The following is an 18,435-nucleotide window of genomic DNA, read 5'->3' on the forward strand; positions in this document are numbered from 1 at the left end:
ACCAATGGGCCTCCGTGTCACACAGGGTCAAAGAGTTTTTGGTGAGAAGCAGGTCAAATGACCATTTAGGACAGGGGATCCAGGACTGATGATCACAGGAGGAAATGAGAGTGAGGAGGGAACTACTAATGCGCAGGTGGGGCATTGATGTGGAAAGGGAAGTCTCTACGGATGCAGGGTGGGGATAGTGAGAAGAAAGGAAATGGGTAAGCCAGGCATTGAAATCCAAGGGGAAGCTGTTTGTGGAGGAGATAGGGGAGTAGAGAAAAGCCATAGGAAGCAGGAGGGGAGAGTATAGCCTGATGGAATTCAGCTCAACCATAGGAGGGGAATGGAGAAAAGGCCAAGAAATGTCAGGATGGGGAGAAGTCAACATGCCCATAATGGTCCTTAGGGAGACTCTGGTGTGTGTGACAACAGAGCTAGTGTTGGGGTGACAAGTGCTATGGGTGCGGGAAGATGATTGCTGCCCTATTCTGCCCCCTACGAAAGTGTTGATCCTTCTCACCACTCTTGGTCCATGATTCCTTTTGAATTCAATTATTCATGTCCTAGAAGTTACATATTCATTTATTCACCTGACAGTTAGATGGAGGTACCTCACGGTATGCAGTTCAAGAGGAAAGCAGGCTAAGACCTGCCATTGGATCCCGGAGCACAAAGAACCCATTGTTCTAGCCTAATGGGGAACCACAAAGTCCCTTGGAATAGAGAAAGGTCCCTCTGCCTTGGCTGGGGACCAGAGGTGCTCCAGGTGAGGGCTGTAAATACCCCGATTCTGTTGCACTCTGGGCAGCTCCCCTTTCCTATTAGATTTCCTGAAACCCCTCCAGGGTTTGCAGTTTGTCTGGGCATTTTGGGGCTGCACTGATTGTGTTGATGGGGGGATTGAGGCCCCCGTGCAGAACTGGTATTTCTCCTAGGGCAGAGGTGATGGTGAGAGCAGGGGGATTAAGGACTATATACCTTTAGAGTTTTTGAGCATGCAGGACAGGTTTCCTCTTTAAGAAACATTTGCCTCCCCGCTCCCCACCATTAAACTGAGGGCAGCCTCTGGTCCCGATCAAGCTGCGAGTTTCTCTCTTGTGTTTTTCCATACTAGAAACAAGGATCACTCAATGACTTAACAGCCCACAAAACTGCAAGAAATTAAGGAAATACTTCATTACACAGTATGCGGTCCTGCTATGGAATTCACTGCCACAAGAGCAAGAGGTCACAAAGTCCAACCCTGCTGCTTGATTTTAAAACAGGGCTCTGTACTTCTGACCCATAATATTTGTAGTCATGCATGATTAGACAGGATTAATCCAACCTCTTCAAACCAGTTTAGGGGCTGCCTAGGAGGTCAGGCTAGAACCATTAAGGCTAGTGGGATTGGCACTGTATCTTAACAGCTCTTAACTGGAAGCTGTTAGGTGACTGTTAGACAGAGACATCTCCTCCTCCCACCCCTGCCCTGTGGCTATGCCCTAACCGCAAACAAAAGGCGTGTTCTTCCATTGAGAGAGCTAACTTTAGATGATCATAATTTAAAACCCCAGTGGAGATGAGATGCAGTTCTTTTTATCTTGATATAGTTAGTCAAAGTATATTCCAGGTGGTGCTATAGTGTGGACCTTGACTAACTACCTGGAATTAAAATTACTGTGCCTTGTCTCCACACTGATTTTACAGCAAGATGGCTATCTTGAGTTCGCTATCTCAATGTAAAAACACATTTTTTGTAATAAAGACGTTGCCTAAATGTGTAGGCTCTGCTACCCAGCTAGGCCTCGGGAGAAATATCCATCCCTATCTATGGTACAGAAACACTATGCAAGCATGGGACCCAGATACAGCGTTGTTACTGCTTTTGACCCGAGTGGTTAGCTGGTAATTAGGGTCTAGCAGATTATTTTTGTGAGCCTAAGAAATTGATGCAGTCAGGTATTTCTTGGATGCAATCCTGTTTACTTACAAAGAATGCATACAGTCCTGTTTCCCAGAACACAGTAGGAATCAAACACATGGAGACAGATTCTTTGCTCTCAGTGCCAAGCCTTTTTCCAGCTCCAGCCCTTTATCCACAAGCTCTCTTTCATCTTTTCTGAAGGTCATGCTACAAGACCTTCTCTGGATGTGGCTAGGGCTTCCTTACTGCCTTCTCTGTGTGCTTCGGTGATGTTTCTGCTGCTTCTCTCTTTCTCTCACATAGAGATACAGCTGCAATCCAGTCAAACCCCTGCCCTAGCATTTGTTATCAGATCCCCTGGAAAACCCCTTGGACCATATGACACAACCACTGTCCAGGCTTGCATGCGGCCTAGTCCCTGTTTCAGCTTTCACTAACCAAAGGGGCATGTAAGTGTTCCCTCACTTGACCTGAATGGAAGTCAGCTATCCTGCCCAACAACTTCCATGAGGAGGTGTGATTGCCCAACATGACAACACTCCTGTCTCAGCTCCGGTCATCATCTCTATGGAGTCCCAAATGGTGATGCCCTATGTGACCCATCCAATTATTGACATGTTTACGTAGTGTTTTTCTGGCAGGATATTTCCACATCACAAACCCAAAATGGTTTCTACTCCCATACAAACCTCCTCTGAGTTCTTCTCTTCCTGCCCAATTTAGTTTCACCCACCTCTTTCAATGAGCTCTTGAGGAACAAAGACCTGTGCGCACCCAATCGCACTTTCCTACTACAGTACAAAGGCAATAATATTTACAAACCTCACCTTTGAGCAGAGCTCAAAGTCTGTAGACAGCCCTCTCTTCAATCCTTCCGTAGCGTGGTATACATACTGAGTATACAGTTCAGCATTGAAGAAGTAAAACCAAGAAATGGGCCTGTCTCATCATGCAAAGACTACATTAGCTGCCAGCTCTACAAAGAAGGACCTTCTTCTTTTTTACGAAGGCTTTATCAACACTAGAGAATTTTTTTTTTAAAACTAAAATCTCATTAATATTACCACTGGTTCAGCTGCACCAGTAATTGCACTGATGGGAGGCTTGGTATAGAAAGTTTTCCAGCTCAGCAGCAGTGTTCAGGATCTTGACATTTAGACTTACTCTCCTCAGCAGTGTTAATTGACACTAAAAAAAACTGCCAGAGCCTGAAAGCCATCTACATAGGGCTCCTACCAGTGCTATTACTGGTGTTACCAGAGGTAGCACCTGGGGCAATTTTTTTACTAAAATTCCTTATAGTAGACATGGGCTAAGAGACCACCCAGAGCTTTGGTGGAGCAAAGCTCTGCTATCCTCCACAATGAGTATTGTGCATAATGCATGGCATAGTCATGGTAAAAATAGATAATTTCACACTATGGTCATGCAGCCTTGCGGAACCTGCTGCAGCATATTAACTGCTCGTCAGTTGGAAGTGTCTACACCCAAATTTCACTCTCGCTGACATCACTGTCTCACTACGCTGACATAATAACTCCATCTTCATGGGTGGCGTAGAGTCACGGTCAATGTAGTTAGGTTAGGTCAACACTGCGTTGCTTATATTGACTGTTACTGGCTTTCAGGAACTGCCCCACACTGACAGTACAATCGATACAAGTGCTCCTGGTGAGGACGTGCACTGCCGACAAAGGAGTGAAGTGTAGACATGCACAAGCAATATAATAACTGCAGCGGTTATATGCCAACAGGTGTTAGGTCAACTTTATTTTATAGTGTAGACATGGCCTAAGGAACCCATGCAAATATGAGTCTCTGTGGACAAAGGAGGAGCCTCGGGGAGTACATACTTCCCTATCTGCTGAATTAACAGGCAGAGCAACAAATCTATGGCACTTTACAATAGTGGTTCTCAACCTTTTTTCATTTTACAGACCCCTAAAAAATTTTGAATGAAGGTGTGGGCCCCTTTGAAAAATCTATTGTCTGTATATATAGTAGAATTCTGTTCAGTCAGTTTTCCATCTGTCTTTTGCAGACCCCTTAGACATAGTCTGGGTCCACGGACCACAGGTTCAGAACCATTGCTATACTGCCCAACTGGTTTTGCATGACACTAGACAGCTCCAGAAAGTGCTAACTAGTGCAGCACTTCACAAAAATCTGGCTGCTCACACAATAATGAGTATCACTAAAGTAATTTTCAAAACAATTGTCCCAAGGAAAAAGGTACCATGGATGCTGCATCTGTCCCCTCCACTACACAGCACCTCTCGGCTCCCCCTCATCCCTCTTCCTCAGAAGACCTCCCAGCTCCCCCCCACTGCACCTCTCAGCCCCCCATCCCTCTTCCTCAGAAGACCTCCCAGCTCCTCCCCACCCCCGCTGCACCTCTCAGCTCCCTCCCAACCCTCTCCCTCAAGAAGCCTCCCAGCTCCCCCCCACTGCACCTCTCAGCCCCCCTCATTCCTCTCTCTCAGGACACCTCCCAGCTCCTCCCCACCCCCTGCTGCACCTCTCAGCTCCCTCCCAACCCTCTCCCTCAAGAAGCCTCCCAGCTCCCCCCCACTGCACCTCTCAGCCCCCCTCATTCCTCTCTCTCAGGACACCTCACAGCTCCTCCCCACCCCCTGCTGCACATCTCAGCTCCCCCCGAACCCTCTCTCTCAAGAAACCTCCCAGCTCCTCCCCCTCCACTGTACCTCTCAGTTCCCCCCCATCCCTCAGGACACCTCCCAGCTCCCCCCACCCACTCACCTCTCAGCCCCCCTCATTCCTCTCTCTCAGGACACCTCCCAGCCCCCCCCCCCCACACACACACTGCACCTTTCAGCTCCCCACCCATCCCTCTCCCTCAGGACACCTCCCAGCTCCCCCCCCACACACACACATACTGCACCTTTCAGCTCCCCGCCCATCCCTCTCCCTCAGGACACCTCCCAGCTCCCCCCCCCACACACACACACACTGCACCTCTCAGCTCCCCTTCATCCCTCTCCCTCAGGAGACCTGCCAACTCCACACACACACCACCTCTCAGCTCCATCTGCGCCTCACGGCTCCACTCCCTGCCATGGTGCCTCTGGGCTCCACCCCAACCCTTTACAGTGTGGCTCCATTTCACCTCCCCACACAACCTTCCATCTTCACCCCACCCACGCCTCTTTATGGCACCCCCCTGGTCCACCTCATCCCTTCCCCATCCTGGCAACTCACTGCTTCACCCCACCCTGCCCCACACTGGGTGCTTCTGGTACAGCCCCTTTGCTCTAGGTAGGGAGCCGTGTTCCCTTTTGCTGTGCCTTTCTGGAGTCTGAGGCTCCATGGTAATGAGGTTTGTTCAGAATAGAAGCAGGTCTATTTTGATCAAGGAAAATTAGATTTCTAAGAAATAAGGGTTTATAAACACCAAGTTTCTTAACTTTTTTAATCAGATTGGCTTGATGTACGTGGACTGCATTCCAGCATATTTTAAGCCCTTTTTAACCCTACTAAAAGAGGTTCTTAAACTTAATGTGATCTAATGTTTTGCAATTTTTTAGGCAGTCACATAGGACTGTACTTCTGTTTACTCAATAACAGGTGTTCTGAGGCTGACATCTACTGGACTAACAAAAGGGGGAACTTTTGTACTGAAGACCAGGACTCTTGCCCATCTAAGACCTGAGATAGTCAGGAATGAGAAATCAGTTCTCTCTCATGGCAAAGCAACTACTGTTCTGCTGGTACATATAATGGAAGGACACATGAATTAACCTAATAATTTGAGTATTTTTTAAAGAAAAATAAAAAAAGTAGATGAAGCAGTTTATTTATATTATTTGTGAATGCTAATATTGTACAAAAGAGCATCACCTCAGTATATGCCATGCTCAGAATTGCCAGCTTCAAGAATTAAAAAATGATGAATCAGGCCCCCACAATGAAAGATCAGCTTAAAATAATGACATTTTTAAAGATGTGCTAACTAAAAGAATAAAGACTATGTGCTAACTATTTATGATAAACTATCTGTTTGATCTTGTAATTAGCTGTGACACTATACCCACCCTTCGCAGATCTGAGGAAGAGCTTTGTGTAGCTTGAAAGCGTGTCTCTCTCACATAGAGATGTTTCAATAAAAGAAATCACCTCACCCACCCTGTGTCTCTAATATCCTGGGACCCACATGGCTACAACAACACGGCATACAACTATGGAAGATCTTCCAAAAAGGGAAGATTTGAGGCTGGTCAATTGATGGTTACTAGAGCTGAGATTGTTTCTTGAGCAAGGTCACAATATTGCCTGTTTTAAGGATGGTTGTCACACTGCTCTTTTGAAGCAATTTACAGTCCTTGTCCATAATGGACCTATTACCTCCCCACAAGTTTTCACTCACCATGAGGATCCGGGGGGCAGATGGAAAGTGTACAGCGGTGCCTTCGGGGCTGAGCCTGGGAGCAGTGCAGTTCTGAAAGGGGGGTGAGGGAGAATACAGTAGTGTTGTGAATCAGGCAGAGGATCAGGGACAGGGGAGTGTATAGCAGTAACCTCAAGGTGAGGCAAGCATGTGGGAAGACCACACCATAATTTTGTGGATGTGGGCCACAAGGGGACCGAAAAGCTGCTCTGTGTGGGAGTGTACAGGGCAGTAGGATGTGAGTGTGCCGTTTATGTGTGAGGGCAAATCAAATGGGAAGCGTACTTATAGATTTTGAATCTCTGTCTTTCAAATCAAGGCTGGATTCTTACCTTTGTCCCAGGCTGTGACTGATACCCCAGTGAGCTTTTCTATCTCTAGTTTACTGAGATTTGAGTTTTTCACCCTACCCCTCAGCACTTTGAAAGGTTTTACACAATTCACTGCATGTGAATGAAAATGAAGTGGAATGTTCTGTGGATTAACTGCCCTGTAATCCTCCATGTAAGAGCAGAGAATTAAAATTCTCTGAAGCAGCCTCCCTGTGGAGCACCTCTGCGTGCCTGACCTAGTTTCATCTGCAGCTATTCAGGCAAACACGTGATGATTAGAGGAACACTGAACAGCAGTCACCTGGTTTTGGTTTGGAGAAGCATCCTCCCATGGTGCGCCAAGTAGAAGGAGAGAATCACAGCAGGAATAGGAGGCAAGTCAGCTGTAGATGATTCAGCCCAATCTCCAGAAGGGCTAGACCATTAGGGCTTAAAGTGAGCAATCAGCTCACGAGGATGAATGGCATGTCCTTTCATGGTAAACTGGCCAGTCATTCCAGCTCGGGTATTAGGCTGCCTTCATAACCTATATTAAATGGAAAAGCTCAATTAAAAATGAATAATTGGAATACATTCACACACATACATTATTTTTCTTGGTTTTAAGTCATCCCAGATGTTGTTTCCTTCACATCACCATGCACCCATGGGCTAGGCAACACAAATCCACAAGTCAGAGGCACTTCCCTTACATGAAATAATGGCTCACAAATCATGTTCAAGTAAGCCCCATGAGTCTCTTTGTAAACTGATTAACACATTGGAGATGGGGCCTCCAAATCAGAGACATACTCATTTCCAGACCTCTAGTGCTAGATTCACAAAGGGATTTTCAGTCACTTAGAGAATCCCTGGGATTCACAAAGCCACAGTTAGACATTCAGGCTTCCTCTCCAATGAATTGAGGGAGATAGGATTGTCCACTGTCAGAAGTTAGGATACTGGGCTAGATGAACCTCTGATCTGATCCAGTATGGTCGTTCTTATAGGCATCTAGGGATTCACAAAAGCCAGCATGCTGGGCAGGGAGCTGGCTATGCTAGCCCATGGGAGATGCCAAGGGGAGAGGTGTTTCTTAAGCCCTGGCCCTCTTAGGGAGTTCAGCACTCTAACTCGCCATACAAAAAGGAATAGCTTCAGCAGGAGAGACCGAGGGAACACTACATCAGAATATCCCATAGCCCAGTGTCTAGCGCATATACCCGAGAAGTGGCCAATCCCTGTTCAAATCCCTTCTCCCCCAGGCACAGGGGGTACTTGACTGACCTTCTAGGTGAGCATTCTAACCAGGGGGCTAAACGCTGTAAGCGAACTGTCGTTCCGTCCACCTGGCTTGTTTGTGTGGAGTTAGGTGTGGCTCTGAGTGTGCCTACTGGCGTGGACCTGGCAGGGAACTTCAGCAGAGCAATGCCTGTCTTACCTGGTTCATGAAAGGCAGCCAGTCTGGATTTGAAGACCCCACAAGATGGAGACTCCCCAACTTCCCTTGGTAGTTTGTTTCAATGGTTAATCATACTTACGGTTAAAAAATTATTTCTAATTTTATTTTGTCTAGCTTCATCTTCCAGCCATTGGTTCTTGTTATGCCTTTCTCTGCTAGATTAAAGAGCAGAGGTGGGCAAACTATGGCCTGCAGGCCCCATCTGGCCCACAGGACTGTCCTGCCCGGCCCTTGAGCTCCCCATCAGGGAGACTAGTCCCCGGCCCCTCTCCCATGGTCATTCCCCCCCCCCGAGTCACGCTGCTGCGTGGGCAGCACTCTGGGTGGCGGGTCTGTGTGCTCCTGCAGGGCAGTGCGGCAGTGTGTCTGGCTCTGGCTGGGTGGCATGGCTGCCAGACATGCTGCTCTGAGCAGCATGGTAAGGGGGGCCGGGGCTGGGAGGCCCCAGGGGGCAGTCAGGGGACAGGGGGCAGTTGGATAGGTGTGGGAGTCCCGGGGGGCCTGTCAGAGGGCGGAGGTTCTGGGGGGGGGGGTGGTCAGGGGATGGGGAACAGGGGGAGTTGGAAAGGCGTGGGAGTCCCAGGGGGCCTGTCAGGGGGCAGGGGTGTGGATAGGGGTCAGGGCAGTCAGGGGACAGGGAGGTCGGAAGTGGGAGGGGGCAGATGGGGGCAATGCCAGGCTGTTTGGGGAGCACAGCCTTCCCTACTGGGCCCTCCATACTGTTTTGCAACCCCAATGTGGCCTTGGGCCAAAACATTTGCCCCCCCCCATTAAAGAGCCTGTTGGGACCCATTATTTTCTCCCTGTGGAGTTACTTATCCACTATAATCAAGTCACCTAACAATCTTCTTTTTGATACTCTAAACAGACTGAGCTCTGTATGTGCATATCTAAATTGCCACAGTTCTGACTCTAAGGGGGTGTGACTAGCAGTGTGCATCAAAGGGCTGCACTGTAACTCCCCTGTGTGGATGCTGCGAGTGTGAACGTAAAGGTTTCAACTACCTTAGTGCTGACTCTGGACTTGTACATTTATGCCCACAATGTTACACTTTGGTGTGCTCTGCTATTCACACCCCTTTAGTCACAACCGTGGGGCAATGCAGGCATGCCCCAACTCTCTCACTGCAAGGCATTTCTGGCTCTTTTCTACATCATCTCCAATTTTTAAAAATCCTTTAAAAAATCTGGACAAAGGAACAGTCTGCACTATTCCATCTGGCTGTGATGGAATCTGTGGCTGCAATTATAACTTCTATTCTTTGTATTGCTGTCAATCTGGACTTCTCTGTTGATTTTTAAACTTTAAGAGCAAGGATGAGATGGATATGATGAACAGAATCTTTCATCAGCTCTGTGTGGATCTTCCCCAGACTAACCAATTATCCAAATATGGATGGACTATTATGTCCTGTCTTCTTAGCTGCCGTGGCTTGGTAAATACTCCCAGTGCTACAGAGAGTCTGAAAATGAAAACCTAGTATTGGTAGTTCTTCTGGCTGATCAGGAATCTTAAATACAGCTCAGTCACAACATGCAATTATGCATTTTGCAAGTCTAGAGTTGCAAACCAGTCTTGCAGATCTAGAGGTTGAATCATTGATGCTCAGGTCACTATTCTGAACTTTATGTGATGAATGAAGATGCTGATCCTGCTCATATGCAAAATGGGATGCCACCCTTCTTTGGTATCAAGAAGGAGTTGGAGTAGAAACGTCTTCCTCAGAATTGAGATGGAACATCTTTTATGGCTGTGAGTGACAGAAGTGAATGCACCTCCTGATGCCACAGTCTCTCATGAGATGAGTCCCTGAAGAGGAATGTGGAAGGGGATAGGGGATTGGCACAATATTGCAGGCTGAGATGTATGAGTGACTAAGGCAAAAATTAACTTTTTCTGGTATTGCTGACTCTTCCTTGGGGATTACTGATGATCTCTGGTGATAAAAAGTACCCGGCCTACGACTCTGTCTTGAAAAAAGTTTTTGGATTTCCCTGTTTTTTCCTTTGGTGGATATATACTCCATGATATCACAATGTTGCTTGTGAGTCATTCAAAGTACAAAGGGTATCATCAGTATGTTTAACTAAACAGATCTCTCAAAAGGCAAATAAAGCATAAAATAACTTATTAGCTGGTGTCTTCCAGCGACCACCAAATCACACTAGGAACAGGATGACAGGTTCCTTATGCACCTATCTATAGTGTAGGGAAAAGAACTTTGTGATCAATTTGAGTGACGTATGCTGGAGGTCTCATGCTGCCAATACTAAAACATCCCTGATATTTCTAAACATGATAGATGACAATTTCCTAACTCAAAAAGTGTTGCATCCAGTGCAGGGGAATTCTATATTAGACCTTATCTTGACAGATAATGAGGTATTGGTCACAGAACTTAAAGTTAATCATAACTTAGGTACAAGTGATCATGACTTGATCATGTTTATAATATGCAAACAGAATAATGTCCAGAACAGGAATATCTAAACTGAGTGCTTTGAAAGGGCCAGTTTCTCAATGCTGAAAACAACTGAGTCAAATTAGCTGGCAGGAAGAATTTAATCAGAAAAATGACTGATAATTGGGAATTGTTTAAGAACACTTTACTAGATGCCCCCAAAAAAGCACAATCCCACAACGAAGGAAGAAAGCTGTCTTGATTTAAAAAAAACCTACCTGGTTTAAAGGGAAAGCAAAGGCAGCTATTTAAAAAACCCTAATATATTACAAATGGAAGAAAGGAGAAGTTGATAGTAATTAATACAGATCAGAAGATATCAATTTTCTACAATTCCTAAGGAAAGCAAATGAACAGAAAGCGAAATCTATGGCCAGCAGAGTTAAGGAAAATAAGGAGGCATTTTTAAAAATCTATTAGGAACAAAAAAAATCCTGACAATGGGGGTACTAGTACATTAATAGATGGAAATGGTAGAATTATCAATAATAATGCAGAAAGAAGGAGATGGAGGTCAGCCGGAGGGATGGAAGCACAGAGAAGGCACGAGGTCAGTTGAAGGAGTCAGATTCATCATAAACAAGGAATGGTCTTTGAAAATTGTCTCATGCCATTTGAAATCATTGTGTATCGGGGTGCTTTACTTCCGATTGAACTGAAATAGTACCCTCAAAATCATCCAGATCTATGCTCCCTCAAGTGCATGCGAAGATGATGTGGAAGGATTCTATCAGGAACTGGAGGAAACCCTTGCCCAGAGTTCCACGTATACGATTGTGATGGGAGATTTTAACGCCAAGGTTGGAAGAGGGAGAAAAGTTTGTAGGAAGATATGGTATTGGAGAATGAAACATGCAAGGAGAACAACTAGCTATATTGGCAGAGACGAGGAGAATGTTCATTGGTAACACCTGGTTCCAAAAGAAGGCCAACAGAAGATGGACCTGGATCGCACCAAATGCGAAGACAAAAAAATGAAAGATTACTTTCTGATCGATAGACGACGCATCATGCAGGATATTTCTGTAGTGCCATCATTCAATATCGGTAGCAATCACGGCCTACTGAGAGCCAGACTCACATTCACTGTGAAGATGGAGAAAAAGACGCTGTGTATGACAAACAGAAGGCACCAACCGGTAGCTTTCAACGAGGCAATCCTGAAGGAAAACATTTCTAGGGAAGATTGGAGCCTCCTGGACAACTGCAATGACAATTATGAGAACTTCAGTAAGAGACTGAAAATGGTGTGTGAAATAAGCTGAGTGTGAAAGACCAAGAAGAGCTAGTGGAAGAATCTTGGAGAATACAAAAAGACTTTATTGGAGAAGATGAGGAAAATGAAAAGAAATGGCAGTGACAGGCTTGAGTACCATCACTTCAACAAACCGATGAACACATACTCCCAGTTCTCATCAGCGAAGTCTATCACGCAGTCCATCAAATGAAAGAGGGGAAGGCTCCAGGCAAGGTTGGTCTGACAGCAGAAGTGCTTAAGGCGGGAGGTCAGGAACTTTGGAAAGCTCTCGACCAAAGGTTCAGCCGCTACCTGGAAATCCAGAAGATACCGTCCAGTTGGAAAGAGTCCAATACCATCTTGCTGCATAAGAAAGGCGATCAAGAAAATCTAAAGAACTATCACCCGATCTGCCTGCTTTCACATATCTATAAGTTGTTCACAAAAATAATAACAAATAAATCGACTGTTGCGAAATCTGGATGAACAGCAACCTAGAGAACAGGCTGGCTTTCGAAAGAATTACAGCACGATAAACCACATCTTCAGGGCTGAAGCCCTGAAGTAAGAGATTTTAGGAACACAAGACATCATGAACTGAAAAGACCCACCACGCCCTGCCTCCCAACCACAACAGAAGCCCCTCTCATAAATGTATCAAGCTCTATCTTAAGACTAATTAAGTTGTTTGCCCACAGAACTCCTATTAGGAAGCTGTTCCAGAACCTCACTTCTGTCATTGTTAGAAACCTTCTTCTCTGCCCTGTATGTAATTATAGTGCACAATCAGATCCCTTCTGCAGTGAATGAGGCAGGGAGCTTGTGGAAATAAATCATGTGTGATCACATACTTAACGATTGTATGATTAACAAGGGGGCCAAATTAAGGATGCATTAGGATCCTTAATTCTAGCATTTCCTAACACTGGAGTGCTTGACTTTCCATCCATAACATTCTTTTAATGTAGTTTTTTTAAATGTAATTTCTTACATTTTTAAAAAGCAAATGGATTAAAATGGAAATTTGATTACATGGAACCATACTGAACCCTACATGGGACAACAGCAGGATTGGGTCCTTTAGACTCACAGAACAGATCTCTACCACTTGAGCTAATGGTAACTGATAGCAGTAGCAGCTGTTATCCTCAACGGATCCACTGTTATCCTCTATATGGACCAGTCAGTACAATGGGATGAGAAACAGTGTTTTTTCAGCTATTGGCTAACAGCAGAGGAATGTAGAGACTTAGGGTACTTGGTTTCATCCTAGGGAGCCGCTAACAGGGAGTTTCAAGAGGGAGTTCTCCAGCTGAAGGAGGAGCAAATACGGGACCCTTGGCGTAAGTGGCTGTCTATAGTGTGTGTTTGTGTTTGGGGGTTATGTGCTGTGTGCTGAGCTTGTATTTGTCTGTCTGTTTGTTTTTGTTTGAAGGACCATGAGCTGTGGGCAGCACACGTGGAAGCTATGAGCTTCTAAATAAGATTTGAAATCTAGAAGCCTCTGTTCATTGGCTGAGCTTTAGTCAGGGGGTGGGGCTATCAAGGAGATCTAGCTAATGGTCTCAAAGCGCCACATTCTGATACCTTTACTGAGACTGAATGACAGTGGAGTCAGTTGGACTACTCATGGAATGTTTAGACTTTTTTCCCATTCCTGCTGCTTCCAACTCCTCTGGCCTTTCCCTTCCCATTGTCCCATCTTTTGAGCAGCACCGCATCTGATGCTCCTCTACCTTCTCCCTCCATGTTACTGTCATCTACTGTCCATCCAACTCCTCCCCATCAGCCTTTCTCTCCTGCCCTAGCTCCTGGCTCCCTCTCCTTGCAATCTCCCTCACTCATTCTCTATCTCTTCAGCTTCCATGTCGATGGCCCACCTGACCCCTTCATTGCATGTTTCCTCACTCTTCCCAATTCTCTTGCAGTCCTGCTTCAATTCTCCCACTCACCAAAATGGTCATCCAATTATTTGATTTTCAGCAAGCACTGCTCTCTCTCTCTCTCTGTTCTATTGCCAAGCTCCCCCTTTCCAACCATCACCTGGTCTTTTTCAGCATCACCCAGCAGCCCCTATCCCCCATGCCCTGAGACATTACCCAAGGTAAAATCTGGACTGATGAACAGCTGTGTCCACTCAATCCTCCAGACTGGGGTGCTTTTTACACTGCTTTGCTATGAAAGTTACCACTTCTGGTCTGCTCCCACACAGCCTCCAGCATGTAAATTACTCCCAATTACACTGCATGAATGCTATTGCCAGCCACTCATAAATTACACTGCAGAACACCACCAGCAAACTCTCCAGTCCCAGACTTCCCCCAGAAATGTGCATCCTGTACTGCTCAGTCCTCTCTTGGACAATACAAGCTCATATAAAGTCTGCCATGTATTAATAGAAAATGATACGCAAGAACCTTATTATCCCAAATGGAGTTTCCCATACACTTCAATCCAAACATACTGATGTAGATAAAACAAATTTATTAACTAGAAAATGATAGATTTTAAGTGATTAGAAGTAACGAGGCATAAACCTCAGAATTGGTTACCAAGAAAAAAAAAATAAAATGCAATTAATACCCAACTTAATAGCTACATGAATTCAAAGCAAAGATCTCTCTCATCACATGTCCCAACAGTCTTACTGGCTGATCCCCTTTCATACAAGAGCTCTCCCTTAGTCCAGTGCTGCTTTCTTTGTTTTTCAGGTGTTGCTGATGCAGTGGGTAGAGAGATAAGGAGGGAGATATTTTGGGAAGTCTGCCTGCCCTCTTTATAGCCCTTTCTCTTGCACAAGGATCATCTCCCACTGAGGTTCAGGAGACAGAAGGGAACCTCAAGCTGGTCCTTTGTTCAAGTTGTAGATTTTCTGCACACACCCTTTTTCCTGCCCAAGAATGGCCACTTCACTAGTGATTATCCATTTGATCTTGTCTTAACACTATACAGAGGAATCATATCTTTTCATGCAATGTTGCTTCACATATTTCACCAGGACAATAATGATCAGCAAATCATGAGCTTTCAAATGATACCTCACAAGGCATACTTTGTACAACACTTCCCATGGTCCTATAAAAAGGGGTGCACATCGGGGTACAGACCATCACTCTGCCTTTCTGCGTCTTCCAGTCCATCAGCACTGATGCCTTCAACTGAAGATTTCTCAGCCTTCTCCTTTCTTTCATTGCCATTGTTGTTGATTCTCCCCATGCTTCACTTTCCTCCACCCTTGACTTTTTTGCCCCTCTCACTCATCACAAAGTCCATCCTGCCAACCCACAGCCCTGGCTCATTCCCTTCACTTCTGCTCTCACATTGTGAAGCACCACTGGCAGAAATCCTGTGACTAGGCTGACTTCCTCCACTGTACAGTCTCTCTCCTCTCCTTCCGTTCTGCCATCTTCCTACCTAAATAACTGTCAACTCTTCCCTCGTCCTGTCTTCGCTTCTGTCTCTACACAGGATCTTGCCAATTTATTCCAAGAGAAAGTTGACAAAATACCATGTAACTTTCCGTCTCCCCTCAGCTTGCTTTCCCTTTCTCCCCTGTCACAGAAGTTTCTCATCTGCTCTTCTCTAAACCCTCCACTTTCCTCAGTGACCACATCCCATCTCCTGATCTCCCTCGATTCCCCTCTCAGCCTCTCCATTGCTTTTCTCCTCACTCTTCTCTAGCTCCTACCCCTCATAATGCAAACACACTTTATTCTTTCCCACTTTAAAAAACCCACCCATGACCCCATTTGTTTCTCCAACTACTGGCCCTTCTCCCTTTCAGATGTAAGCTTATTGAACGTGCTTTCTACAATTGTTGTCTGAGGTCTCCTCCAGTTCCAGCCTAGAACTTCTCTAATCCAGCTTCTTCTCCTTGCACCCCACTGAAACCACTACTACCAAGGCCTGGATAACTTCTTCCTACTGACAGCTCAAAACCCTTACTCCATCCTCACCTTCTTAGACTTATCACCAACAAGGCCATCAACCATACTCTTTCTTTCTTGAAATTCTGTCCTCTCCTGGTTTTCCTCCTACCTCACAAGTAAGTTGCCCCTTCAGATGTCCTATGGAGAATCCTCCTCATCCTCCCACTCCAACTTTCTGTGGGGGTTCCACATAGGGACTAAGGACTGACCTTTCTCTTCACCTTTTACACTGGATCTCCAAGCAATCTTATCTATTAACACAAATCAATTACCATCTGTAATGACTCATAGATCTCTATTGCTACTCCAGACCAGTCTCCTTTTGTCCAAACTAATATCTTGACCCATCTCTCAGACATCTACTCATAGATGCCTAACTGTCACCTCAAGATCAGTATGGCTCAAACAGAACTCTTAATCACCCCCCCAGCCCCTCCCTGCTACCTCCTTTCTTGATCACTGTATACAATATCACCATCCTACCTGTCACTAAGGTCCAAAACCTGGGCATCACATTAGACTCCAACTTTTGTCTAGATCTTCACATCCAGGCTAAGTCTAAATCCTGCTCATTGTTTCTGCATAATATCTCCTAAATACGGCCTTCCTATCCATGCACACACCTAAAACTCTCTTGAAGTCTCTCATGTCTTGATTACCACATCTTTCTCTCTTGCCTTGATAAAGCATTCTTGGCTTGCTCATCTCCATTCTGAACGCTGCTGAAAAGATCATTCTCCTAGCCCATCATTCTGACCACCTCATCCCTCTTTTGCATCGCTCCAGTGGCTTTCCCTTTTCTATTACAACAAACATTAGCTCCATGTCTTCATTTTCAAATCTTTTCATACCTATGCGTACCCCACCCATCATTTCTCCTTCACTATCAAGAGTCTGACTTCTGCCTTCCATTAGCCTATGATGGGCTTCCATCACCCACTTGTTAAATTTTCAAGCATCCTTCTGCATTCTCCCATGCTGCCCCTTATGCTTGTGAAGCTTTCTCCATAATCTTCCATAATGCTGCCTCATTATATTCCTTCAAATCTTCCTTAAAATTCTCCTTTGCTGTGAAGCCTATAAAAACCTTGCCAACGATTGGGCCACGGGTGTACTGAGATGACTGCCTGGCATGCTGACCAATAATGTCTCATTGTTTCCTTGTACTCCCCCATCCAGCTGGTGGCTTAGATTATAAATAATTTGGGATAGGGACTGGTCTTTTTGTTCTGTTTGTACAGTGCCTGGCATAATGGGGTCCTGTAACATGACTAGGTCTCGTAGGCCCTATCATCATTGCTATGAGCCAGTATGTCAGAATGTGACCCCAAGTGCTCTTCAAACTTTAATGAATTTAGCCTCCACCCCTTAGCAGGTTGTTAAGTGTCATCATTTCATTTTTCAGTTGAAGAAACGGAGACAGAATTTAAAAGATTTGCTCAGGATCACACAGGGAGACCATTTCAGAGATAAAAACGCAGCCCAGCAGAAAGGTGCCCAAGCCATAAAATGCGGATCTACAGTTCAATCTAAATATCTCAGAGTTGGAGGGGAGAAGAGTGTTTGTATCTGCAACTCTGCTTTACTCAGTCAAGATTTTCACACTTGGCTGCCTATAGTTAGGGTCCTAAGGCTGTGATTTTCAAGGAGGCCAAACGGCATTAGGAGCCTAAATCTCACAGAAAGTCAATGGGAGCTGGACACCCAACTCTCCTGGGCACCTTTTAAAATCCCAGCCTAAGATCATTTTTAAGTAGCTGGCTAACTAGGCTGAATTTCACTGGTTTCAACTGGTGCTGCAGGGTGCTCAGCATTTTGAAAATTCCACCCTTAAATATTAATGGCTTGATTTTTAAATGGAACCTAAGAGCATTAGGTGCCCCCCAAAAAATCCCAATTTAGATGCCTAAATATGAATTTAGGAGCCTAATTTTAGGCAGCAAGTTTGAAAATCTTGATCCAGCTGTTCCAATTCACTGTCCTGTGCTTTAATTACTAGCCCATGCATCTTGTGCTTAATGATTCAAACTTACACTGGAGGCTATCAAGAATTATTAATAAACATGAGTGCTATTTATACTGGAAGAACTGATTCAACATTTATCATTTATGAAGCCTGGGACTGGCCCAAACCGAATGTAAAAAGAAATCTGACGCAGCCGAACCTAAATAAAATGTTGCATTTTGTGCTGATAATGCTGGCAGAGCAGATCAGCTGAACTCTATGCTGGCAGTAATAACACACATTGCAGCATATGGGATCTGCAATCTGTCAATGCTAAATTAGAAGCACCAGCCTGTATTCTTTTCTTAGGTTTTAATTTTAAATTAGAGCAAACACTGCATAGGATGATACAATCTATTCAGAAAGCCATAATTATACCATGGTAGCAATGTCAACACAATAGTGTTTATCATGAACCTGATTACAATTTGAGAGAAACAGCTTCTTTGCACTTCAGTTTTCAACCAAAGAGAAATTTATCCATTTGCTGCTCATAAAGCAAAATAATGCACAACCTAAAATAACTGCTTACCTGAGCAGAAAGACTGGTGCCACAATGAAACTAAAAAATAAGGTTACAAGAAAGCTGCTCAGAGTCCCTTCAGGCAGCAGAAAGCTATACTGGAAATCCTTTGCATTGTATTCCAATTTAGAAGAGGCTTGAGCCAAGCTACAGTGTGTGAAATGCAGCTTATCTGAGGCTTGCAGCAGGGAGTACAGCTAGTTCTCT

General features: G+C 45.1%; 1 protein-coding gene across 3 annotated transcripts in view; it reads right to left on the reverse strand.

The window, feature by feature from the left end:
• AIFM3 (apoptosis inducing factor mitochondria associated 3) overlaps nt 1-18,435 on the reverse strand; it is a 92,154-nt gene extending 73,719 nt beyond the window's left edge. For 2 of the 3 annotated variants that reach the window (XM_038373477.2, XM_043498237.1), the window contains exons 1-2: nt 18,238-18,435; nt 6,933-7,157 (exon numbers count right to left, since the gene is read on the reverse strand). In XM_038373477.2, coding sequence (XP_038229405.1) covers nt 6,933-6,963 — 31 coding nt within the window. In that variant the 5' untranslated portion in view covers nt 6,964-7,157; nt 18,238-18,435. The remainder of the gene's footprint in view (nt 1-6,932; nt 7,158-18,237) is intronic. The other variant, XM_043498238.1, reaches the window with a different exon arrangement.

The sequence above is a fragment of the Dermochelys coriacea genome, chromosome 15 (assembly GCF_009764565.3).
Source record: "Dermochelys coriacea isolate rDerCor1 chromosome 15, rDerCor1.pri.v4, whole genome shotgun sequence".
Taxonomy (NCBI): Eukaryota; Metazoa; Chordata; order Testudines; family Dermochelyidae; genus Dermochelys; species Dermochelys coriacea.